The following is a 27163-nucleotide window of genomic DNA, read 5'->3' as shown; positions in this document are numbered from 1 at the left end:
AGGGATGTCTCCTTTTCAGAAGGTCAGCTTCAGTGGCCTTCGGCACTGCCTCCTGACTGTACCCAGTCATAGATTACCAGAGGGATGCTCACTAGGGAAAACATTATCCCCAGTGCCAAGAAAAGAGAAGCCTGGAAGAAAAAGGAGAGAAAATTAATGAACTAAAAGAAAAGACAATTAATTCAAGTGTGTTAACTTTCCTTCTTAAGGAGATTTACAAGGTGATGTATCAAAGCTATGGGCTAAAATGAGATAGCACTGCTGGGGAAGACAAGACTCACAGATAACTAACAGATTAGTGTCATTAATAATTACTTGCTGAACACCAAAACCACTTTTTTCCCCATTTCAATTCATTTCTTAAATGTTGATCATCCCTAAAAAGGATTAAATGAGTCCATCTTTAGGACCTATCAGCTCTGCTCTTCTCAAAGCCTGAAGACAGAGTGTGCTGTATGCCTTCTGAACTGGCACACTGAAACGCAGAAAGCTCGCTGGGCTGAAAGGGCCGTCAAGGGCAGCTGCAGGGGCACCCATGCCCTGGCCAAAGCCACGGCTGCTTGCAGAGCTGCTGCTCCCCTGGAAGGAAATGTCCCCAGCTCCAAAGAGAACGGCTGGGGAGCACAGGGGGCCTTTGGCCCAGAAGACACACAGGGCAAATGAAAAAGGGGAAGCAAGGCTGCCAGCTGATGGAAGCAAGAGGGAAAAGTCAGGAGAAGCAGCTCACACAAATCTTCAGATTAGGTGGGTTTTCCATCTAGCACATTTTAAGAAATGACAAGACAAACACATTGACCTGAAAAGAACACATACCCAAATCCTCTGAGTCAGTTTTGCTCCATCCTGATGTGTAATTTTTAAATACAATGATGAAGGAAGAATGAAAATCAGCATATTGGCAGAAGTGACACCTGCAAAATTGAAACAAATGAGTATTCTTAGTTGCCAGCACCATAATTATTATGCTGCTGATTATCAACAGTTTTATATTAGCAGTACAAAGCCAGGACACTGTACCTACGACTCCAAAAATATCCTTCATGGTTGGAATAAAAATGACTAACAGGTTGATGATAACCAAAAGGACAAAAGTAACCACAACGTGACGGCATAAGTCAAATTTTGTTTTTCTCGCCAGCTCAAATAATGATGAACGTACCTGTAGGAAGAGAGAGAGTTTGATGTCAGGAATAGTCTACCAACCAGTTCAAAGCTCTCCATGATTATTTTAACTGGTTCTTCATGTGGCAACTCAGCTCTACATTGATCTGACAGAAATTGTGGGGACTCTGACATAATGCTCTTTGAAACAATCCTTGCAATTAATTTCATATTTCACAACTGTATGTTTGCATACATCCAAAGTAGGCTATTCCTCTCTTTCTACCATGCCTTTTGGGGTCCTTCTGCACCTAACAGTGAACTTCACTTCTGAGTCTGCTCCAGTGAAATCATGTGAAAGAAGAGAAGGCCCTTGTGGATTCAATTTAAAACTGATTTAAGACCAAAAGTGAATCATTTATTTCCTGCAGGGAGAAGTTTTCCAGAAATTACTGGGAATCTGGTGTGGCAAAAGACCAATCCAAGCTCGAGTTCTTGTTTGTAGCTGCAGCATTACTGACTTGGAAACGACCAAACTGTGTTTTTAAAAAATCCAACCTATACAGACATTACCTACTTCCAAACTGCGTGGAGACTTTTACTTACAGTGAAAAACAGCACTGGCACTGTGAGTATAACTGCAACAATCACAGCCAAGCGCACTGTCAGGATGAGGATGTCATCTTTGCTCTGGTACTTGTGAAGCAGATCTGACTGCACATTGTCTATGGGAAAGACAATACGGTAAGTGTTCCAGCAAGTAGGCAATTCATTCACAAAAAATCATTGCTTAACAACAGCCTTCTTGAACAACAAGTGATTTATCTGTAAACAAAAGAGTATGGAATGAAACGTTCTTGAGTTAAAACAGCATTTTGAACCAAATCCTAATGCTCCTATTATTCCAGATTAATCCTTTGGAGGCCTGATTTAGGAATGCATCCTAATTCAAGACAGCACATGCCTAAGTCTAAGGTAATTTTCACTGTAGGAAAGACAACAGTGAGACACGCACAAAAGCTTGCTTACATATATATACATATAAATAAATAAGTAAAGTGAAATAAGCTACTTTTAATCGGTTCTGTGGGCTTGTTTTAAAGTTTCAAATGATATAAAAATAACCACATGCACCGCAACGGCTGAGTTTAATATAAATTACAAGGTTGAGCTAAATTGGTCTAAACAGCACATAAACTCCCAGCACAAAGCAGTGCCTCTGTTCTCAAGCAAGAACAAAGCCCGGCTGAGGTCAGCTCTCAGTGGGACATTTTGACATTTGCACTCAAACCCCCGGGCAGCTCCTCTCTCCTCGGAGGGCTGCCCTTCTGTTTTTTTCTTCTCTTGAACCTGCCGCCCCTCCTCGGCAGTGCCCGCGGCTCGGCCCCACGCCGGCCCTGTGCTCCCGGCATGGCCAAAAGATCGCCGGGGGTGCCTAGTGGGGAGGCACTGGTGATGCTTTAATAAGCCCTCCTGCGAAAATGCTTCCTTTGCACTCTGATTAAATAGTGGTAACGGATGGGAAAAGCAAGTTGCCGGGGGACCTACGTGCTTGCTTTGTGCCTTTTGAATATCTAGGAACAGCAACCCAGGGAGGCGGCTGTGAAATGCGCCACAGAAACACGCTCGCTACCCTCTGTTTTTAGAACAGCTCGAGTTTTCTTTCTGTCTGCTAATCTTAGAAAGCTGACAGGAAAACATAATAGCTTTTAAACCGAAGTCCTCAAGAGGAACTCGGTGGGCACGTGTAGATCAAAACTGTGGTAAAACCTCCTCTTCCTGAGAGCAAAACGCCTACGCTCCCCCCAGGGCGTCCTTCTGGGGCGAGACCATCTCTCAGCGCCTGAATTCCCACCAGGAGAAAGAAAACACTCTCCCACCTCCCTGCAGGTTAGGAGTGGGGTTTTCAAGCCGGGCACATGCACAGCTTCTGCGACACAGAGCTTACTCTGCTCCTGCGAGCACAGACTGCAACTTCTGTACCGCTCACGGACTGCAGCCAGGTAGGAAGTGAAAGGCAAGGCTTACAGTTGAAGGTCTGTTTTCCTTTCAGCTAGATACACCACAGAGCCCAACCACAGTGACCTTTTAGGGGAAGAAAAACACCTCTTTTCTGTAATTCTGCAATGTAAATATAGTCATAACTGCAACACTTTCGAGAACACAGCAAACAGACAAGCACTATTGGCGTAAAAAAGAAATGGCCAAAATAAAAACCCTGGTCTTACCCAGGCAGGGAAGAGGTTAGAAAACCAAGTGCACATATAAAAGGCAAAATCTTGTCAGTCCCAAGAGTAAGGAGGATTGGAGCGGAGAGCTTTCGCATTCCCTCAGTTCCTCTTTGTGCTGCCTCTCATGGCACCGATCCTGTGATCGTCAGTGCTTGCATGAGCCCCAGCGGAGCTGCGCAGAGGCACGCGGCGTCCATGTGCAGGGATGCCTGCTCCGGGAGGAAAATTCCTCTGCTGCTCCCTCCCAAGGGGGCCAGGAGGATGCAGCCTGTATCTCCTCCATGGGCTCCATGGGGCGTGGGAGGTTCCCGGAGAGGATCCTATGGGTATCTGCCTCCTCACATCCCTGGGGCGACCGCACCAGAGCTTCCTCCCTGCCAAAGTGAAGGGGTTCGTGCTGATTCACTCCCACTGCCCCCCCACAGGGCTACTGATCTAATGCATGCCTGTGACAATGTTCTAGCTAGCAGCAGTCGGGTGAGCACAGCTGCTGCTGCAGTCAGTTGCAGCAGATACCCCCTCACCTCCATCAGTTTTATGGGGAAAATTAGAACTGATGATGTCAAATTACTTCAGTGCATGCAGGCTCAAGGCATTATGAGCAGGACGAGAGCCTGAGAAAAAAAATAAGAAGACAGGTACACCTTTGAGAAAAAAAAAAAAAAAAAAAAGAAGCCAATTTTCATATTTACTATTTTCTTTCCCTTGTAATAGGTGGCTTACAGTGAATGGTGTCACAAGGGGAGATTGTAACAAAAAGGTCACTTGGAATACACAGTGGAGATGACTGAAGACCTTTTGGTGACCCTGAGGTAAAAGGTAAATGTCAATTTTGGCGTCTGTCTCATAACCCTTTAGTGGTCTATGAGAAAACACATTACATATCAACATTTCCATTATACTGGGAAATGGGAGTAGCTTCCTGGGCCACATTCATATTTTATCCTATTTACTTAAAAATTGTACATACTCCCTTAGGACAGCAATACAACATAATTTGTTTGTTTCTTTAAGCGAATCAATATTCATGAAAAGAGACACAATGCTAGTCCCAGACACTGAAATAACCATCCTTCAGCTGCAGAGCTGGGACATGCCACTGAGCTTCCCCATCTTTGCTGCCAATTTATTTAACCAACACCTGAAGGAATGAACCCTAGGGACACAGGAAAAACATGTGGTCCTTTGTCTCTCAACGATGAAAGTACCAATAAGAAAGTGAAAAAGCTGTGAAGGCTCATTTGATACCCATTTGCTAGGACCTGCTCTCAAACCTGTCACGTTTTATACAGATGTGCACAACCAGTCACACATCACTTATTACCAAGGCACACAAAATTCAGGTAGGGACTCTGGAATGCAAATCTCGGTAGGGCCCAGCTAATCCCCAGTTCTGCTAAACAAATCTCTTCCTCATATTTTGAATATGCCTTTTGTAAATACTGCTTTCACTTGTGCTTGTCATCCACAGGGGAAAGACAGGAAAGGATTTGTACCCTCAGTATGAAAACGCTAAGGAAAATTATTTGAAAAAGTATTTTAATATAAGTGAATGGACTTTTCTTTCCAGCTGGGATTCGTTACTGATTTCACATGTATTCCCTTTCTGCTTTGATCAGTAAAGTCTGCATACTTACCATAGAAAGTCAAATAGCCAAATATGGCAGTCATAAAGTACATCACAAACATGGCAAAAAATGAGATATTTGAAACCAACTGCATTTTTTTCTGTGAACGGCTGGGGAAAGAAGAAAAGAAGAGAACAAATAAAACGGTTGGATTGTCTTTCTGAATAGCTGCTTAAAAATGTATCAAGCCTTTGCATAAACATATCAATTCTGCAGAGACTCATGAATGCATTTTCATTTAGAACAGGAATTAATTGACAGCTGCATCAGGAAGAGAAAGGCGGGACAATGGACCTTGGAGTTTAAGTAAAGACATGCTGTAACCACCCTGTCGCTCTGCTCCCCAGACACACTCTTGTAACTGGAGGGAAGGGCGAAGCTGAGTGGGCAGGAAGAGCCCTTAAACACTTCAGTAATTAAATTAAAAGGCCAAAATATAAGGACAGTAGAAGTGTACAAAGAAAAACAACAACAACAACAACAACAACAACAACATTCTGAATGTTTGCAGAAAAAAACGTATTTGTATCCCCCATGGGTGGTAATAATGGATGTACACAGACCACTGTAGCAAAATAGATTAAGTGTAAATATTTCATTTTTAGATATTTGCTCTGAAATATATAAAGTATAGTACATAAAAATATATATGCTTTTAAATCCACACAGGGATGCCTTCGACAGGCCCCTGGGCACCTGCTGCAGCCACGTGAAACTCAAAGCATCCAGCTTTGAGGGCACCCTGAGTGTCCCCAGGGGTCTGACTGTTCCCGACCCTTTGCCCAGGCCCAGGCCCCACGCCCGGCCCCAGCAAGGCCACAGCAGGGCCGGGCCCCAGCTCCCCGCAGCCCTGCCCGAGGCTGCACCAAGCTGGCCGGCCTGGCGACGGCATCGCAGCACGGGTGAGGCTGAAAGCGATTTTTGTTTCTGGTATTGCACCAGATTTTTAGTTGTGCTGGAACAACTGCCGTGGGCTGAACACACGTCTCCCTCCTATGCAAAATACGGTCGGCACAACTTGGCTCTCCCCAGGCTGCTGTGTACTTCCAGAGAAAACTCCCCAAGTATTGCATTATCCTCAGCTTCCCTCCACCCCAATGGCACATCTGGGAGGCCAGATTTCCTAGCTGACAGCCACACTCGCTGGCTTGTTTGGTTTTATTAAAGTATATCTCCTCCGAATGGCACGAATGACTCAGAGCACCTCTGCACTAACATTTTCCATGCAAAACAGTGCAAAACAATTAACTGGAAAAAAAAAAAAAAAAAAAAAAGAAAAGAGAAAGGCTTACTCTTTAAGTTCGCTGTAAATTGGAAGGACTGACGGGTGGCACACGAATGCAAAAGCGATGGTGGGCAAAGCGTACACAGTCTGTTCAGAGAGAGTTTCAGACAAAAAGTTAAGAAGAATAAGTATTTTACCCAGAGTCATAAAGAAATGTGTTCAGCTACCTCAGCTCCCAACTCTCTGGACTCTTTCAACCGAACGTTGAAAGCCCTATTCAGAGAAGGCAGGAGACCTGTCAACTGGCATGTGTTTAACAAAACATGGAGAGCAGCGCTCTTTCAATGGGAGGACAACATCTTGGCGCTGGTCATGCAAGCACAGCCCTGACTTTGTCCTCAGCGCGCAGTGGTGGGTGCCACGCGGCTGTGGGTTCTGCTCCCTGGGATGGGTCTCCCTGCCCAGCTGCTGCCACCGACACTAGCACACCGCCACGTGTAAGGGGGACGGACATATGGTGGGTCACCGCTACGCTACCCTGCCTCGGGATGGAGAGGGGTGCGCACCCGTGGTGCTAAGGCTGAAGTCCTGAAGATGAAGCCCATATCCAGACTGTAAGAAAAGAGAAGAGGAATGCAGAACTTACAAATAAATGGATATTTCAAGGTACCAGACTGAGCCCCTTCATTTCCCAGGCCAACAAAAGGGCTAGGAGGAGTGTGGAGGGAGCATGCTTTTCCTTGGGGAAAGAGAGAGACCGTTACGTCACTACGAAGCGCAGAGGGCCTCTGAGGGGAACCTCACCCCCTGCTCAACCAAAAATCTGAGCGGGTTTCTGTGGTCACCATTTGGCCAAACTTTATGAATGATCTCAGAGCTCAAGCACTTCCATTCTCCACAGGAAACTGGTACGAGCTGAGATCACATGAAAAACAGGTCCTCCTGTGAGGATAAAATGAGCTGATCCCTATGGTCAGCTCTTCCTGGTGCTCTGAGGTTTCCTTGTGCTGGCCACAGGACAACCATTGCTACAGAAGTAGTCCTGGAGCTGCCCAGTGGGGTACATCCCCATCCCATGAGATTCAGAAAGCACACTATTTGCTCTCTGGTGGTCCTTCCATAGCCAGACCTGTGCTGCCTTCTCTCAATCACTTCCAGCACACAGCTGATGTGGAGTCTCCACTCTTGGAGATACCCAGAAGACATCTGGACATAGTCCTGGTCAACCTGCTCTAGGTGTCCCTGCATGAGCAGGGGGCTGGACCAGATGGCTTCCAGGGTCCCTTCCAGCCTCAGCCATTCTGTGATCCTGTGAACCTGATCTTCTCTCACACATCTAAGTTACTAAATTGATTGGCAAATTATTGGCCCCGAGAGCAAATCTCTAAAGCTCAGGTCCAGTGTGCCTAATTCAGATGGACTGATCCTTCTGATGGGCATTCATTGACTCTGAGGTAAACACTGTCACTGCAGGAGAATAAGATTTCCTTTTGTCAGTATCTATCTAAAATGTACCTACTCCTGTGTCGCTACCACATACCAAGTTGACTACTTCTTGGTCAGTCACACTGGCTCAGGGCTGATCGCTGCCCACAGCTGAAGAAAAGTGCTCAAATTAGTTCACATTGACTTCTTGGACTGAAGCTGGTAGAATGATTTTTTTAAAAAGCTTAATTTTTTTCAGGCATATACTATACATACGCATTCTCTATGAATGCAATGGTGACAATCTGAGGACCCTGCCCTACTGGATAAGGTGCCGTGCAAGGATCACTGCAAACCGGCACAGCTGGAAGAAGCAATCCTCCTGCTCCCACAGCTACAGCCAGTTGCTCTTTCGCACTCTCTTGGCACAACTTTTTGTGCAGCTGTGTGGCGATCGAGGAAAGCATCCAGCTGAAAGGCAATCAAATTTTTGCTGGATTAGCTTTCGACTGTATCCTTTTCCTGGTCCAGTTCACCATATGGCTATAAAAACAAATACCCTGTCACAAAGAAGTGGTTTGTGCACAGAAGGACAGACAAATTACTTCTGGCCTTTGGACGCAAGCTTACAGTGTCTGCTGAACCACAGCCTAGGAACTCAGTCGCAGCACAGACAGTACAAAGCAGCAGAAAGGAAAACTTTCCTAAACAAAGCATTTGTTGTCCGGTGTCATCTGGGGCTCACAGCCTTAGCACACATACTACCAAGGCAGCTCAGCCTATCTTGGCTTCCTGGGGAACGGAGCAGCAGAGCAAGACTGCAAGGAGCTACAGGTGTTTATGGCACCTCCATGCAACTGGGCAAGGACTCCCATTGTGCATTCGCCATCGGAGCACATGTGGAAGCATGGAGGGGCAGGCCCTACGTGCTGCTGAGCTGATTAAGGACATGGAGTGTAAGTGCATGTATTATGTGAATCAAAAATAAGTATCATAAAAAGAAACATACCTTGGAATTAAAGATAACATACTTTGGCTTACACATATGCTCATGTGCTGAGCTATTTGATAGCATAGATGATGTTGCATTTAGCTCCAATTCGTAACAGGGAATTTGAAACTTCTTGTAAATAACCTAGGACAAAAGCAGAAAACAGCTGTTAAGAATAATACTAAAAAGCAAATTCTAATTGAATTAAGAAATTCTGAATATGCTATCAAGTGACTAATCCAATGAAGAGACCAAGCTTAACTTACCACTATGAGGAAAAATACCATGCAGCTTAATGAAAATCCGCTGGTATAGCCAAGATACCCTGAAATAAATTAAAAAGAAATCTTACACACGGTTATTTTATTAGCCGTATCTTGCTTTTTAATTCTCTACTTAATGATAAATTTAAATGCATTATACATTTAATATGTATTATAAGCTTCTGGGCAGGACAAAAGCATTCCTGGTTGGTGTGGGAGCCTTCCACGTTGCAAGCCTCCGGCTTTCAGACAGACCAGGGCTTTGATCTAACCGATGTGACACACACCTTCCTTCCCGAAGGTAATCGTTACAGTAGTTTAACTAATTTTACTTTTGAAAGGGGCTGTGGTAATTGAAACAAACTTGAAAATGTGAAATTGCAATCAGAACGTGACCCAGATTCCCTACTACGCAGAGAAATGTGAGCTTACTATGGGTTAGTTTCTCAAAAGGAAGATCCCAAGAGGAATGCAGTGCCAAAACTTGTTACATGGCTTTAAAACACACATAGTACACCATCTGGCATCTCTGTGGACTAAAACACATTTGGAAATGTGGTTCTTTATACACACCTTACTTACAAAGCCAACACCTCCAATTAACCCAACCACTGAAAATTTCAATGCTGATAGAAAAATAAGCAATTTTTTATAATCTTACATTTTGTTGGTGAATATATTTTTACAGGCCACACATACAGTAGAGTCAGTCACCTCATGAAATAAACACCCTCTTAACCATATTTTTTAAAATCAATTTCCCCAATTATATGGATGAGGCTGGTTTATACCGAATTCAACCACTGTAACAATTTAGGCCTTCTTTTTTCCAAGATGCTCAAAACACAGCTTCTTCCTGGACCAGAGAGGCTGCTTAGATTACAATGAGAGCACAATTTTTGTAATTATATTTGAGTGGCCAATGTGGCTGTCGGAGGCACAATGGGCTCCTGTATTTTATACCCATAATGGCATTTACATCTTACCTAAGTTCTTAAGGAGACATAAAGGGAGGATGATACCAAACGTCACTATGACAACGAGAATCCGCCCATCGACGTACCATGCCCTGTATAAAACATTAAAAAAGTACCGTGAGCACACCTTAAACCCTCTCTGGTTTTCCTCACACTTAGTCATCCTCTTTGCTGCAGTTACAGAAGCATCTTCCATATCCTTACACTATGGAAGGCAAAATAGGGACCACATCTGAACTTTGCAGAGTACCAAAGGTATTTGGCATCCAGCTCTTAAAACATGGCACTGCTCTGCCTCAGATGCAGCACTATTGGTGTTCTGTGTGATATATTTTCACTGCTTTGTTTAGTATGAAAACCCGAGGAAAGGGATCTCTAATTTCTTTGTGCTCTACAATACATCATATAACCCTGTGTAAAGGCTATTTATTACTGTAAAGAAATACCATCCTCCTATTCCTTCTATTAAAGAAGCTGGTAAATGTCAAGGAGTGCCAACTGGCAGACATCTAAGTATAATATTCTGCCTTTGTCATATATTAGTATAGAAGAATTTTATTCGGGGCCAAAAAGTCCTGTAAGATGCTAAAAATGCAAGTAAAAATATAATATCTTAAACTTTTGTTGTTCCCAATATCTTCAAGCATTGCCCTACACTGTAAAAGACAAAGCTTCTAATTCTGCACAAAAATCTGGAGTGCAAATAGAGAAAATACTGATAACTACACTTTTAATTTCCTATCCATCCTCTTGTCCTTCACAAAGTTTTCTTGTGTTTTATTAATCCACTGAGATACTCCTGTGATCTACTGTTTACAAGCCTAAAGAATATCCGAATATCCAGTACTTAAGGGTTTTTATAAACATATGCTCAAGATTACCTATACAATGTTAAATTCTGTAATCTAATCGCAAAAATGTATTCAACTTACGAAAAAGTTTCTTCTTCTCCCATTAGAAACTTTATGGCAGAAGGCAGCTCATTTTTGACTATGAAGAGATAGCTCAGCATTGCTGGTGGAACAAGAGAATCACTTTAGACAACAGATGAGATATTTTGTAGAATAAGTACACAGAAGCATCATGAACATTTTTCCACATCAGTTTCTAATGATAGAAGACCCAGAACTGTAACTGACTGTAAAATACTGATCATTCAGTAACACAGCATCTTTAAAGGGCTGCACGCAAAATGTTATTGAGACCAATACGGAGGAGCATGAGGATCCCAAACTTTTCTAAGAGAATGGGTAACCTTTATTTAGATCTTTATTAAGATCCTCCTGTGTTTTTTGTTTGTTTGTTTTGTTTTGTTTTTAAATATCCAAATCTCCTTTACCTCCAACATTCTGAAGAGATGTAGATCCAAAGACAATCATTTTCCCTGGGGTGCCAAAGACCTGCTCACCAAGCTTTTCATACACCATGCAGCCTGTGTTAAAAGAAATGAGGAGAAAGGTAAAGAATTCACCAGCAAAAGCAAAGAGTCAAACCACTTGTGATTCCTTTCCCACTAACCTTTCCTCTGTAAAACTGTATGTTTCCATTGTTACTAAATGGAAAGCTCTCTTGTAATTGCTAGAGCTGAAACTTACGGAGTAATATTTTGGTATCTATAAATGCTGTCTTTGGCTACCGATCATTTATGAGACCCTCTTAATGAGTCTGTCTATACCCATAATGGCATTTTAAGTTCAGGTATCCCCATCCTGGCATATTAGCTTTGCAGTCTCAATGAAAGAAAGGTTGAAGGCCTTCTCTCCAGACCAGATTCAGTACAGCAGGGGCCACAAGCCAGTACTGGCAGCCTGGCCACAACAGACACCAGACTGCAACTCTGTAATTCTGCTTGGTTTGACTAAATGATCCAAATGAAGGCAGCCACTAGTTTACAGGATGATTTACTGTTTTTAATGATGATGCCTTAACTTGCGAATTCTCAAATGTGGTATGTTTTTGGTACAAGCAGGGAACAGCTTAAATTATAACTAAAACTTCATTTTAAGTATTTGTCAAGCTTGAGAAACTCCTCTATTAATTGGATTGTGTTTCTGTTAAATGCTTTTTTTCCTTGGCTGCGATTCAGGCTGAGAAAAAAAAGACTGGATATTGTGAAGATGGTGAGAATCACAAGAACAGAAAGAGAAATACTACAGATGTTACACTGAACAGATTATTTTAAAAATGAATCTCGTTTGTTTTTCTCTACATTTTCTTATAGCTGACATTTCTTGTTTAAAGCTTGTATAAACAATAACTCTGAGCTTAGCTGTAATGATGTATCTGCGATCCAGCAGCACAGAAACCAGGGCTCAGATTTTGGGAACTAAAAGGGCACAAATGTGTCAACAATTAGGCCTTCACACCTAGTTTAAATAAGTAGTTGCTGCCTTTGCACACACTATAATAATAACTCATGTGCATCCAAATTACGTATTAAAATACGACAGTGTTCTTATGCACAGATAATTTTAAAAGTATGTCTTCAGAGGTTGTTACTCAAAGAGACTCTTCACTTAGAGCACAAAGTCTCTTTAACATTGTAAATAACTTCTAATTTCTGTGTTTAGAAATGTGTTTTGCTTAGAGTTATACCACTCTCTGTGGAGGAACTGTTTCTTTTTATTTTCTTCTAGGAAAACTCATGAATTTCACACTAGCTGTTAACAACGAGCTCTATTTCCAAGTAAGCTGGCTTACCTGGATAGGCAGAGATTCATTATATTTAATTTGCAATTGATTTTGTAATGCAAAGGAACTATTTGAGCTGTTCCTTCTAGTTCACTAAAAACATTTCCTTGCAGCAGAATCCACTCGTTGGCTTGATTTTTTTCTCTTTACAGTGATGGTCAGATGTCATTCCCCTTTGCCGTGACATTCATTATTTTTAATTCTGGGCTTCTGACCCACAATCTTTTAGGACTTTCTTTTGTGTCAGCAAAGTGATAGAAACTCTGTCTTTCACAAAGTACCTTGCCTTATACTGAGCACTTTTTACCTCTTATTCCTTACAAGTCCACTGAAATGCTACAGTAACATCTTAGATTACCTGTTTCCTTTGAACACACCAACAGGAGATATATTGAATAAATAGACAGCAATGTCACGGAAACCAAAAGCAGCCTACAAAAGAATGAAAGATAAAGCTTACTGTAAAAGCAGAGCTCTAACATTGCAATATTTTACACGTTGGGTCATATTCCCGTTGATGCCAAGATATTTTTTATAATCTTCTGAGAATGCAAAAAGCCCTATAAACAAGAGTGATTAACATGCTGTTTGCAATTCCACCAGGCTAGAGAGGAGCTATAAAACCTTGTATGCAGAGGAATTCAACTAAGTAAAACTTAGAAAAAATGCAGCCTGTTACTGAGTTATACCCTTCCTTGTTGAGGGAAGCAAGAAGGAAGATGTCTCATCATATAGGAATTAGGATTTAATCAGAGCAGGGATGAGCCAGGTATATTCCTCAGCACCCAGTCTAAAGGATTTTTTTCTGGAAGCTGAGTAAAAATTTCAGAAGGAAGTCCTCTATTTAAAGCCTTCTGTGCCAGATGCAAGCATCTCTTCCCAAGACATGTGTCACATGCCACCAGAGGGGTGCCTCAATAGTTCTCTACATGCCTCCCAGTGCCGAAGGAGTGGGAAGAGGAGGGAGGTTAATACCACCCAGACATGTCTTGCTCCATCCAGCCCTCCACAGGCAAAAAGGACCCAAACGTGAACTCAATGCGATAAATAATGTGGTCTCTAGCTTCGATTCTGTCCGTGTCCTCGCAATGAGTGATCCCAAGGGTTGGGGCCTCTGGGCTTTAGATGTTAGGCATGGAGACAGCTGACCCATCCCCTCACCACTCACAGACCGTCTTCTCCTGGGAGTGAAGGCAGAAAGCAAAGGCTTATGTTTCATCCAGGAAGGGACAGGTGTCCCCTCACTGATGTCACTCCCCTTTCCGCCATGATCCATAATTTGACTTCGCACATAGAAGAATTGCAGGAAGCAATGACTGAACTGTTTGTGTAAGGAACTTGCTGGCACAAATGATAATTAGTCAGTGCCGGGGGCTAAGTGCATAAAAACACATTTGCTCATTGCTCTATGTCTTTAAGCCAAGCACTATGTGTGCCTTCCCCTCCGACACTGACACACAAAGACCTGATGATGTTTTCATGATGTGTGTGAAGAGCATTCAGACAATCTGTTGGCAATTCCTCTCTGTATTATGACAACTACCCTTGGGACACCGAGGAAAACAAGCCTAAAATTTAACAGAAAACATGCTGCTGCCACAGATAGGCAGCGACACATCTTTTTCATAGAAATATATAGAACGATCAGGATGAGAAGCTTCCTCCCTCCCCTTTTTTACCGTTTTGGACTAGAAATGTTTTAGTGCCAAATACTGACCCACTAGTTTTTTTGGGGCCAGAGGAGCAGGGAGGTGGTAGAAGGAACTGCTCTTTTGCGGAGAATGATGGTTGACAGCAACACCACGTTTCTCATACAGCCCAAACGGTGTTTCTCCTTGGGGAGGTGAGGGGAAAGGCGCTTGCAATGGCTGAGGTCACTCTGCTCCATTTTTTAAAGACTTGCTAAGCCCTGCTGCTGCCCACGTCCCCTCCAGACCTGCTACGCCCCTGTCTGCATGGAGGCACAGTGCTCGCAGCCACGGCGGCCAGGCTGAGTCACTCCCAGCCCCAAGTGGCCCTGGCTGCACAAGCCAGCACCAAGTCTATTTTAATATTAAAAGCTCCCGTTCTGCAGGCACTGAGCTCATGGAGTCTTCGCAGCGGTAAAAATAACACCCCCGAGCAGCCAGGTATTTGATCTGTTGTCCTTAGCTCCCTGTAGGACCTGAACGGAGACGCTTGGCGTTTTCCTTAGCACTGCATGAGGAACTTGTTTGTGTTAGGACTGCGGTGCGGACAGGGACACCCACACCAGAACCGCCCCTTGGAAAGGAAAGGAAACATCCCTGCCACTCGCCTCGCGCAAATTCAAAACAGAAGCGGGGTAGCTCGCGCTCTCGTCTCAATACTTATTATTTTGCCTACTTTTAAAGCAGTGCTGGCAGCTCTGCAAGCAATCAGCGCATGCAAAGCTCACCTCCCCCAACAAATCCAGAATAAACAGTTTAAGGCAGGGGACTGATACAGGGCTAGGAAGAACAAACTGTTCCTGTGGCACCGCTGCTGTTTGCTCACAGCTGCCACATTACCAAGCTGGCTCAAACACTTACTGTCCCCAGCCCTCCGTGGAGTCCAGGCTGCAGGGCCTGGGGGGCTCGGGCAGCCCCCTGCCTTCTGCACTGAACCCCGTAAGGCATGGGATGTGGAGGAGCGAGGCAGAGCAGGGCCATGCCACTGCAGGCCACCCAGCCTGGTGACAGCTTCCAGCCGACCTCAGCAGAGGCAGCTGCAGAGAGCAGAGTGAAACCTCAGCTGTCACCTCACACTGCACCTCATCCGACAAGCTCTGCCTCTCAGAAGGGTTTTTCAGACCCCATGCACTGCGGGGCTAAGTATGGGCTGAAGGCACCTCATGCCTGGGCAGCCCGCGTGTCTCTGCAGTGCAATCCATCGCTCTGCTGCGGGTGAAACCACAAGCAGGGCGAGCTACCTACAAGTGCTCCTGCCATTCCCAGCTGGCCTGGCCCTTCTTTACCTCCCCAAGCCTTTTGTTCTTTTTTGAAGCATCTTTCTGCAGCAAGAAGGCTTTCTGCCCATTTTTTTTCACACAAGAAAGGACGTTCTTCTTCAGTCTAGGTTGTGGTTATTAAAAATATTAGGATTAAGTTCCTCAGAGTTCCTCTGCTGTTTTGCCTAGAGAGTATGACACTTTACTATGGCAATCAGTTATGCAAATATGACGTGACAGTACATACCCATCACCATATTTACTTTGTACGTCTTATGCCAAGAGTATAGGATCTGAACTGATCCTGGTGCACTCGGTGCACATTTCACACTGAAGTAGCATAAAAACTGTGAGAGTGGAAATCAAGTTGGGTCTGCTTTGTTCGAGCTGAAAATGCTCCTTTAGTTCTTCCTCCTCTGCTTTCTATTTTTCAGAGCTGGTGCGAGCCAGCACTGGCAGACAGATGACCTGGACAAAGCAAACTAGAAACTTTCCAGATTTCTGCTGTTCAAGAGTAATGAATGTAAGTGCTTTCTCATGTGCAAAAAGAAATCAAATTCATGCTAAGACTTTATCTTTTATCACTTGTAAAGCAGAAATGGTTCTAAGATCTGCCTAGGACAGAGACAGCAGAACCATACATTTGTGGGAAAAACGCACTGACTGAGAGTGTGAGCAAAAATAAAAAAGTAATGGTCTACATTTAACTATGAGTCTATTGCATGGTGAAAGGGCAATTTAAAGCACTTCAATTTTCAGGCATAACTACAGACAGCACATTAGGATGCTGTATCTCCAGGCTTCAAAGGCAAAATCTCTGCTTGCCCGGTCAGAAAGGTCCTGCTAGCTTCCTTACCTTTCGTCTCAGCAGGCTGATCTATCTCCAAGCTAACAGATCTAAAGGCATTATAAAACTAACAAAAACAATTACTCTCACTTAAACCCACATGGTCTAATTCTGTAGAGAATAATGCTGTTATTTACTATATAAAACCTCTACCCAGCTATCAGCTTTGGTGGTTTTTGTACAGTTAGGTGGTGCACAGCTATACACTCACTACTCGGACCAAGACTAGCCTGGTTTCCACCACAAGTTGTTTGAAGTTTTGCTAGTCTTCACACCACTTATCTGATCTACTTCATTTATAAGAAACTGCCTTTTTATATCCTTTAGAGCAAATGCATTTCACTTAAACTCTCATGAAAAACTTTGCTGAGAGAGGGAGAGAAGAGGATAAGATTACTTATGGAAAACTAAAGCAACTGAGGGTGAAATTGAAGGTGCTCTAAAATCTCCTCTTGTAGAGTAGATGTAAAAAGTTACTGTTCTTTAGCTGAAACACTGGTCTCCCAGAAGAGGTAACAAGGTTGAGCAGAGGTGACTTCTTTGGTTACAGCAGTTTTTGCAAACCCCAGTCTGTGCCCTCCAAGGTGTGCTTATCAGAGAGCATGTGTGGAGAATCATAAACAGGTTACTATCACATGCTGGTTTAAAAAAAATAAAAAAATAAAAAAAAAATGAAATGAACTCAGTCCCTCTGCATTAAAAAAAAAAAAACAAAACACACACAAAAAAAACCAACCAACTCTATTAGTGTCCATCTACTTTATAGCCTAGCTTAGTTGCAACACAATTATGAGACTTTGTACATTCTTAATGTAAGTGGATTAATTCCTTGGATTATTCCCAGATTTTATCCAACCACAGCAAACTGTACTCCAGCAGCATGGATGTAGCTATGCTGGCACGAAACCTCAGAGCAGATGGCTATACATACCACCTTGGCCATCCATTCTGCTATATGCAGGGCTCATATTATATATTTAAAAAAAAAAGAAATAACGTAAGTTCTAGATTTTTAGGTTCTGACATTCAGGAAATGACACCTCTGTAGAGTGATCTGTAAACTTAATAACTGTGTTGAACAGGTCTCAAATATTGTAAATTATTGTATTTCTTCCCTCAATGAACATTTATTACTGGATTCTGCACACAATTCCCAACTGATTTCTTAACAATCACTTTTCACAATGAAATGTCTCACACTGCAAACCAGAATAACACAGTATTCTGTGTCTTACTCATTCACTGGCACTGTTTCATTTTTAAACTATAAAATTCTGTTTTATGAAATGCCTCTTTTTTGGTGGAGTTAAGTAGTCTACTTCAACTCTTTTTTATACTCAAATCTTGGCTGTATTTATGTTGGCTAATAAGGACTCTCCTATAAGAAACTGAAGAAACTGTGGAAGTGAGACAAAAACACTATATGCAACATTTAAAAGAATACAAATATTCTTTTTTCTTGGTCAAAAAAGTAGATATTGCACCATGCTTTGCTGAAAGCTGTAGAGAACCTGTGACACACGCAAGAAGTAGGTACTATCACACTGCAAGTATTACTGCTGAATAAATTTGCTGTTTTCGATGTATGTGCAGTTTGTAGACCATAGGAAAAATCCCTGGCTAGGCTCAGGTCAATAGTCAACGGCATGGACATAATTTGCTCCAGAAGCACAACTAGTGGCTATTTCTCCCCACCACTCTGACTGAAAAAAAAAATATTGAAAAACATAGCTAATATTTTCAGGCTTGAATGTACTTGAGTATTTAAGTGCATCTTTAGAATGTGAAACAACTGACCATCCACCAGTACTCCAAACTCCAAGCTACTTATACAGGTTGGTGACTTCATGTAATGAAAAAGCACATCACGTTTCAAACGGACTGTAAATCACTGCACTCGCTTGCACTGCAGAGAGATCAGATCCTCAACCCGCTCACACTTACAAAAAAAGGAGAATTCCTGTGTTGGCCAATGCAAAAGCGAGGCCTAGAATGCCACTGCCCATGATGGCATTGCTGAGGTTGAAGACGGACATTCCCAGAGAAGTTGTTCCTGGAATCTGGAGAAATAGAGGTTCACAGGTCAGCAACGGCTTGGAACAGAGCACAGAAATGCCATTACACTTCGACTTGCAGGGTACATGATATATCAGATAGAAGTATCTACTGTTGTGGGAGCAAATTAGTAAAAACTGTGAGGTTTGAAAGAAAACAAAAAAACCACCGAACTTTTTCACAGCTATATTCTGATTGCTGTCCTACAGATTTCCTAAATTCCAGTAAATACGTAGGCAACAGACAACTCATACAGGTTCGGCTTTAAAACCCATCTCTCACCACGCCTGTGGGACATCTTAGGTACGAGTGATATATTGCAAGGCCATAAGGAACCGCCATGGCCTCCTGCCCAGCACAGGCCTGGGGACTTCCCTTTCCTTGAACCAGCACTTTTTCAAGACCACGTCTAAAGGCCCTCCCAACACCCAATGTAGTACAGTTCATTTTGATAGAGAAGACCAGCAAGAAGGACTTACATATTCATCACACTTCTTCTTTTCCAGGTGGCTGTTTGTGAGACTTCTTCTGCTTTCTCGGTCCGAAATAAACTTGCTGAAAGAAGTCAGAGGATTTATTTCCAGCAGGAGTGGTTAGAAAATGCGAACAAGTTAATTCTGTGAGCAGCATGTGATTACAAAATACACAATGTATAAAAGCTGTACGCGAAAAGAGGTCAAACTCGTAACTATTTAAGGAGCCCGATTACGGTTCCCTGACACCAGCACACACTGTGCCTCAGTAAAGGTACCACTTGTACAAGATCAGAATGGTATTTTAGGGAATGGTATTTTAGGAGATTTTACGGAATTTTAGGGAACGGTATTTTAGGAGATTTAATAATGAAAAAGCATCAATTTTGTGGGCAGGAAAGCAATGAATTTGCACAGACACTAGCAAGACGTGCTTCTCCAGGTGTCCTGCAGAGATGCAGCCACCACTGTCTTTAGCGTGATGCTTGTGCCCTCCCTGACTGCGCTCCCTGGGCTTTGGTACTGCCACCACTGAGCCATGCAGCACCCTGCAAGCGGGGTAAGCCAGAGGGAATGCCACATACAAGCCCTGAGTTGCTGCCATCCTGCTGATGTGGCTGGAGTTAGGAGGAGGAAGAGATGCTGCATGCAGCCAGCTCTGGGTGGGACCACCCTGAACTGGGTGACGTGCTCTGAGGGCGGACCTCAGGTTTGGGCTACCATATTGTCATCAAAAAGCCTTTCAAAACTCAGTACTGAATTCACCATACTGCAAAATTAAACACCTCTGTGCAGGAGAGCATGTGGTAAATGATTTTTCCTTCTCTGCACCTTTGCTTGTTCTGCGCCCCCCCCCACTGAAGATCTCACTGACACCAGAGCAAGATTTGCTTCCTGCCTTTGTGTGTTGGTATCCCAGGGATTTATGACACTTCTGATTAGGGTGAGCTGATATTTTCTCCCAGACATTCTCTTCAACAAACAATTTTAGTTTGTATAAAACATTCTTTCAGCTTTTCATCTTTTGAAAGTTTATGCACAATTAAGTCCCTGGCATCTCTGCTAATTTACAGATGGTTCTTGAGCACTGCCTACTGCATCAGCCATCACACACACTACAAACTTAGCCAGAGGCCGTCACCAAGCTTCAGAGCCCTTTTTGCTGTAGGCAGATTAAGGTGGCTCTTCTTAAATGAAAACAAGCAAACAGTAAGCTGAACACAGAGTTCCCACAGCCAGGAACTTCTGACCATAGACACACAGCTCAGACTCTGGCTGTGCATTATTTCCATACATCCGAAGGCACTCAGTCTGGTAATGTAATGCTGAATTTATAAATATAGAGCTCTATCAAAGTTCCTCACTGCCCTGGTTGTGACCAAATTGCTACCAATACATGAGAGCACAGCTTCTAAGATATACTAAGATCATGCTGCTGACTTGGATCCCGCAGCTGACGCACTGAACTCCATGTCTTTAGTATTTTGTTCATCAAACATACCTTGTGCTCATTCGTTAGACATTAAGGCTAAAATCCTTAGAAGCAAATATCTTTGGAAGTTTGGCCTTTCTCTACTACACACACATTTTGAGTTTATCCTTAAATTCGGGCAAAGCTGGCAAGATGTATTTAGTGTTATTGCTTTTTTATTTTGCAACTTTGATTCCTACCTATCAGTCTGTTTCAATTTGCTCTATTATAAATATAAACCAACTATAGGCTTATCCTGGAATTTTACAGCTACTAACTTCAGAAACTAATTTGCTGTAAAATAGATATATGGGCCAGGTTCACCAGCCCTAAAGCAGCTGGAATAGATGGCTGATCCTCCCCTACTGTTTTAAGGAGTGAAAAGTAACCACTTCTAAGCTGGAATGATCCAAAATTAACTTTCTGAAGCTCACCGGGAAGGTATTTCACCCTCACGGAATAAAGTTTCAACCCGGACTTCTATAGGTTCAGAGCATGTGGGTTTTTTTTCCACGTCTGTTTAAAGCCCATCTCCTGAGCACGGGCAGCTGAGCGTGAGCGGTCTGACAAAGACATTCCTGCTCTCTCTTGAAACACCCTGCAGGCAATTTGTACAGGCAGGAGCACAGAGAAACGTTTTGTCTTTTTTGGATTTCTGAGCGCTGCTTGGAACATCTGTGGGCTTTGCCTCCTTCTTTCAGCCACAGAGGTCATGTGTCATTTCAGATTTCGTTAGAGTTAGGAGAGGAGTTAACAAGTCTGATCCCCCTGCTTCTGCTCATCTGTACACATTCAGTCTCTGTTTAATAATCACAAAAGCAACAAATCTGTAGATACTATATAATTATTACTCCCTGGAATTAAAGTTCAATGAAAATTACTCTTTCCTTGGAGAAAACCAGTCTAATAAGATAAACTGATCCAAAGCACTTTCTTTTGAGTTAGTTGTATGTTAAAATGGACTGGGTTTGCTGTCCAGCCTGTCGTCTCCTCTGACAAGGTGAGCAGACCTGCAAGACGCACGGTGCCCAGCTTTTTGCAGGGGGCTTCCCAGCCCTGCCTGCCAGCCGGGGGGCTGGCTGTGCGCTGCAGCGGGGGGCCGTGGGGCTGCAGGGCGTCTGTCTGTCCTGCCGGCTGCGCCCTGGCTGCGGCTGCCTGTGCTGGTGCAGACAGCTCAGCCGGCAAGCCCAGACGAGAAGGCTGCCTCGGGACCACGCTCCGTAGGTGGTACGGACGCACCGTGGGACACCCTACACTTCCCGGGAATGGAATGTGTTGCTGAACTTACAAAAAAAAAAAAAGAAGAAGAAGAAAGTAGGGCAAAGGTAGTCTAATAGATTCAGATAGATTCAACATGAATTTTCCCAAGATTTGCCTTTTTTATAAAAACTTAATGCTTTTAAAATTTCAGTGTCCTTTTTCCTACGGTATATGAAAGGAACACACGCTATAAGACTAACATTTCTGGTTAAACCACGCCATGCATCTGCTCTGCTTAACAGATTAGAAAATGAGCTATTAGTTGTCACAATGTTGTATATTTGACCTTTATAAATCTGACTGGAATGAAGTGAGATGACTGCTGCAGACTCTCCCAGTCCGTGCAAGCTCTGGAGCCCCATTACAGGTGCCCCACAAAAGCACAGTGAGGCAGTCTGTGCCTTCAGCGCCTTGCGACTCCTTGACACGCACAAAACCCATTTGTGCTGTTTCTTGTCTTCACTTTGAGAGCTTAGCCTTAAAAGGCATAACCCGTTCTTGTATGTTTCTGCTTTCCTCGTGTACTTCTTACATCACAGCCAAGCATGTTTATGCAAAACATTTTAGATACATTTATAAAACATCCTGGGCAAAAGATAATCAGCTCGTCCTTGTGATGAATGAAGCCTCATTGTTGGCTTGGAAAGAATTTCTTAATCCGATTCTTTTTCTGGCTTGATTTAGTAAAACGTAGAAACTCAGTCTTATTGATAAAGTGATTTTAAAAGGACCGTGCTTAACCATGGTCTCAAAATTTAATTTATTAAAAGACTTGAATGAGAAATGTTTGATAAAGGTGATATCCTGGAGCTAACCATTTTGGCTAAGCAGAGTTAAAACCATTTAGCCATCTCAGATACGTTTAAACATAATTAACTTAAAGTGATATTTGACAATGCCTTAAACATTTGTTAGGGAAAGCTGGTTTTGCCAAGCTGACAGAACCCTATCCTCAGGCAGTTTCTTAAATGGAGCTGCAGCTTGAGCGATGGCAAAGATTTCCAGGGCAAGCAGGAACAAGAAATGCAGAAGAAAACTTGCTCTGGCTTACGCTACAGAACTTCAACCAGATCTGGATACAGCTACCAGCAACCTTGTTAACTGAACAAGGAGGGCTCCAAAACTTACGAGTAGCTGCAGACCAGGACAAGCGTTCAGCCAGCAGCTTCCTGAGAGCACCATCATAGTTACAAGTTTGCTGAACGGCTTAGTGGATTTGTCCTGCTGTCACATGAAGCAGCAGGTCACCTAAGCACTGATACATGCCATGTTCAGCGATGGCACAGTTGTGTGGCCAGGATGAATGGTTAAAAGATGGCAAATCCATGCCTGGATTTGATGCAAGTTCCTTTATAGGCATTCCCAGAAAATATTTAACACTTGCATGCAAAGAAAAACCCCTCTCAACACAGCCCCTCCCAAATGACATCCCCTCCCTACATACAACTGAATATATAAAGGCATATTCAGGTCCAGAAAATGCTGGAAATCCGGAGGGAACTAGAGGATTCTTTTCCGAGATCAGGAAATATTTGGGGTTTAAATCAGACCTGGAATCTGCTTCTCACTGCCATATCGTCCCCAAAAGACCCTTAAAAACATTGCTCTACACTCAGCTTGAAAAATTATGCACTGAGAAAAAAAACACGGTTCAGAATGAAATACGGAGTGTGAAATCAAACAAGTTGAAACAAAAAAAAAAGTCAGTTGAAAATTACAGATCTAATCTAAAGCTCAAGTGAAATCAACAACAAAAAAAAAGTCCCACTGATTTTGGTGGACTTTGGAGTTTCACAAGGCCTTACACGCCATGTGTCAGACAGCACAAAAGATGATCTTCTGTATGCCCGTTAACCTCTTATCCCACAGGGACCGGGCGTTTGCTGACACAGCTGTAGGAATGGAATAACCATATAGTCAGAGGATGTGCTTGCCGAGGGGAGCAGAACGGGGTCTGGGTGCCATTAGGGGCAAGGAGTGGCGAGGTGGAGAGCAGCACGAGCACAGCGCTACGCACAGGGCACACCAGAAGTGGACAGGATGTGTGAGTGAGGAGGTGCCCATGGAGAGGGGAAATAGTGATGGGATATTTGGTACAACCAAGTGGTGCTCCGTGGAGGAAGAAAATCACCCACATGGAAAGAGAGAACTGTGGAATATGCTCATCTGCCTGAAAAGCCAGAGCAGGACTTAGAAATTCTGTCTTTCTGACCCTTTTCACACCACGTTTTTCTTCCCTCCTTTGCTTGACACTTCTCAGACTTGGCCATGCTCACAACACAGCTCCACAAGCACTCACTGAAAGAGGATGGACTAATGGGGTTTCTCCCTCTGCCAGTTACCTGTGGCACCAGCCAAGAGCTCAGCCACCCCTCCTCCTGTCAAGGACATCAATCCTCAGCAGGCTCCGGGGAGCGCCTCCACCGCTGTCAGCTCCTGAGCTCCGGGGGAGCCAGCAGGAAAGTCAGCAGGTTCATACAGGAATTGTTTTGTTTTGGCAAAGTCGGAGGGGTTTTTTTCTCTTGCTCTCACTTTTTTTTTTTTTTTTAACAGAAGTGGTTTGCGTTTCGCCCTGGCACTTTCCATCAAAGCAGTTGCATCAGAAAATTCCTGACCAGCCCTCACCTCCACCAGCGCAGCTGCACTGTGGTCGCAGCACTGCAGGGTGCAGCTGGCGGTTGCCCCAGGACTTCCCCGGCCAGGCTGGCTCCAGCCCTGCCCCCTGGGGCTCAGCACTTCAGCAGGAACCTTGGACAGAAAACAGCTTTGTGCTCTACAGCTTGCAAAACCCAGCCGGGGCACGGCAGCAGATCTCAGCACCTGTTGGATGCTAGTGCCCGGCGGAGACACCTGGCAGATGTGCCATCACATCCCTTCCGTAAATGACTATCCTGTACGAAACTCAATGGCCAGTTTTCATCCAAATTGATAAAGAGCTGCGCTCCTCAGCTGGACATGAGTTAGATGCAGGTCTCTGACCAGCCCCTCACTCTTCCTGCCTTGGGGACAGCTACTGCTGCCTGGTCCATCCCACCCCGGAGCGAACAGTGAGTGCCAGCCGCACGTGCCACAACCCTGGAGCCAGGGATGTGGCCAGGCAGGTTACAACTGTCACAGCAGAGACTGAAGGTCAACAAAGTGATCTGCCCCCTGCTATTCTCTTGGTCGAATTGCATTTATTATTATTGCCTCTCCACTGTATGTGAGTTGAGGTCCCAGAATGTTGGCTTTTTGCTACGTTATACGTTTGTGCATTTTATTAGACTAATTTGAAAGATTTGAAACGATGAATAAATTGCCACTCTGTTTGCTTTATCTGCTGTTGCAGCCTATGCCCAACAGATGTCACATATGAAATTCAAATTACATCTTCAAATGGAGCATGACTTGGTGATGAATAATTCAAAACATATACTGAAAATTAGAATGCTGTTTTTAAACAGTGTGTTTCTTAGCGCAGGCAGCGTCAGTGGAAAAATACTCACCTATTTATCTGGCCATTTTCCACCTCTGTGAAATCATTTGAATCATTGCTGATGTTATCATCTTCGGGGACAGTCATATTCTGCAATTCAGTCAGTTCTAATCCAGCTTTGAACGGCATCCTGGGCGAGGAACTGTACGTATCCAACTGTTTCTTGAAATGTTAGTGTTTGGTTGAGGTCTTGTGGGTAATCTGCAGCCACAGTGTCAGCGACCTAGGTGAAACAGAAAAAGCCCAAAATGTATGTGCACACCAGCAGCAGGCAGTATGACCAGGAGAATGCAGTGACACCTGGACAAGAGGGACCATGCTACCAACCAATTTGATATTATTAGAAGCACTTCAGGCTGCAACATAAATGCATTGCAGAAGAGTAGTGATGTTAAACTCCTCAATGAGATCCTTACAAAATTACTCAGTCCTGACCTTACAAGTTTAACCAGTCCCACAACCGATTACTGAGGATGGTACCGGTAGATATAAATTGGTGAGCAAACCAATTCTGTTTGTTTCAGAAGAAAGAGACTCATGACCTACAAATTAAGGAATAAAAATGGTTTGCTTGCCCAAGGCCCATTTAGTTACTCTGTGTTCATCTTCTGTATGTTCTCGCTGTTGCCTTTTACTTAAAAATATAAAATACTTCACTTCTGTGCCGCTGCTAAGTGGAGAAACAGAGGGACAGAGTTATCACAGTGCTCTCCTCTGCTGCTATCTATACTCCAGGTAGTTGAATGTATGAATTTTTTTTATTTTTTTTTTTGGTAAAGAAGATTTACAAAGGATACTCTGTGTATGGATGAACTTATGCTGAACAGGGACAGAAACAGGTCTCTAAGCTTACACCTCATACATAGAAAGAATAACGTACAGCTTGTGCCAAGCAATTATTATTTAGAGATCAGGAGGTCTCTTCACTGACAGATGCATTGCATAAAAGCAAAAACACCAAAGGCAGATCAAGCAAGGCTGCTACAGACACATTTCCTTGTCAGAAATGCAAATCAACTGAAAGACCAACGTTTTCCGGAGCCTGACCACTCTCAGCTGAACGACAACTCCTGCGTGATGCTGAGGCACTGGATTGTTATTCAGAAACCAGCTCCCGCACCACAGCTCTCTTAATTCCCATTTTGTGAATGAATGGTCTGCCCGACTGCCAAACAATGATTTGCAATTCACCCTGGGGTACTTGGGGAATGCTCACATACCAGATCCATTTGGGGATATTTTCTCAAACCCTCAGAGCTACCTCAAAACCGTCGAACTACTCACAGGCAACCACGGAAGCAAGAGCATCCCCAATTAACTTTACAGGACCCGATGCTTTGGGCTGGCTTACACCACCTCCCCAGCGCACAGAGGAGGCCTTTGCAAAGGGGCCCGTTTCCCTGTAAGTGGTTTCTCCGAAATAATTTTGTCTTGAAGTTTAGGTGTGCTCTTAGAAAAGCCCATGCTGCCCCAGGGCACCAGGTGTAGAGCTGGGGCAGCTCCATGGGATCAGGGCCTGTCCTCCTGGGTGCTTCAATGGCAGCACAGTGCTGACAAACGGCTGCAGGCTGGCAAACAGGGGGTGGCTCTGGCGGTGACATTCTGGAACAGTCTTCCCAGAGGCATAAAACAGTCTACCTATTTTGGAAGGGAAGTGTGATCTTTTTCTGAAAGGATAAAGCCATAGGAGGCAGCGGCTGCTGAGGTAGCAAGGGCCGAGCACACTGCATCCTGAAGCTTCTTGTGACCGTGAGCTCCTAAAATAAACAATGCCTTAATAGAAGTGGCAGTGCCTGTGCCGAGATCTGTATCTGCTGACATTTTTAAAGCAATGCAGAGGCTCCTCTGAAATTCAAGCAGTACAACTTTCCCTTTGGGGGCTGTTTTGCATCTCGGTCCCCCAAGAGGATTTTCCCAATCGCTACCTGTGTGCTTAAGAAATTCCACACTGAGCATGTTCAAAAACAGGTGCTGAAATTCACCCTTCTGTGAGGTAAACAGTGTGCTGGAAAGCAGTCTGCACAGCTCACTGACGTGCAGCTCCTGCTTCTCCTTTCTGCTGTGGTGCAGCTGAAACACTGGGGCTGGACCGACAGGAAAGTG

General features: G+C 43.8%; 1 protein-coding gene across 1 annotated transcript; it reads right to left on the bottom strand.

The window, feature by feature from the left end:
* SLC38A1 (solute carrier family 38 member 1) lies at nt 1-25209 on the bottom strand. Its single transcript, XM_084282970.1, has 15 exons — nt 25071-25209; nt 18861-18936; nt 18271-18386; nt 12891-12964; nt 11181-11273; nt 10774-10855; nt 9851-9933; nt 8868-8926; nt 8620-8745; nt 6253-6332; nt 4970-5070; nt 1708-1826; nt 1018-1159; nt 814-911; nt 1-131 (listed from the first exon to the last, which is right to left on the bottom strand). Exons 1-15 carry the CDS (start codon nt 25187-25189, stop codon nt 30-32), a joined length of 1470 nt encoding a protein of 489 aa, XP_084139096.1. The 5' UTR covers nt 25190-25209; the 3' UTR covers nt 1-29.
* Nucleotides 25210-27163: the final 1954 nt, after the last annotated feature.

This window comes from Netta rufina (genome assembly GCF_964035555.1).
Source record: "Netta rufina genome assembly, chromosome: 1".
Lineage (NCBI taxonomy): Eukaryota > Metazoa > Chordata > Aves > Anseriformes > Anatidae > Netta > Netta rufina.
The sequence above is the reverse complement of the archived record's forward strand: the minus strand, read 5'-3'. Positions and strand labels throughout refer to the sequence as shown.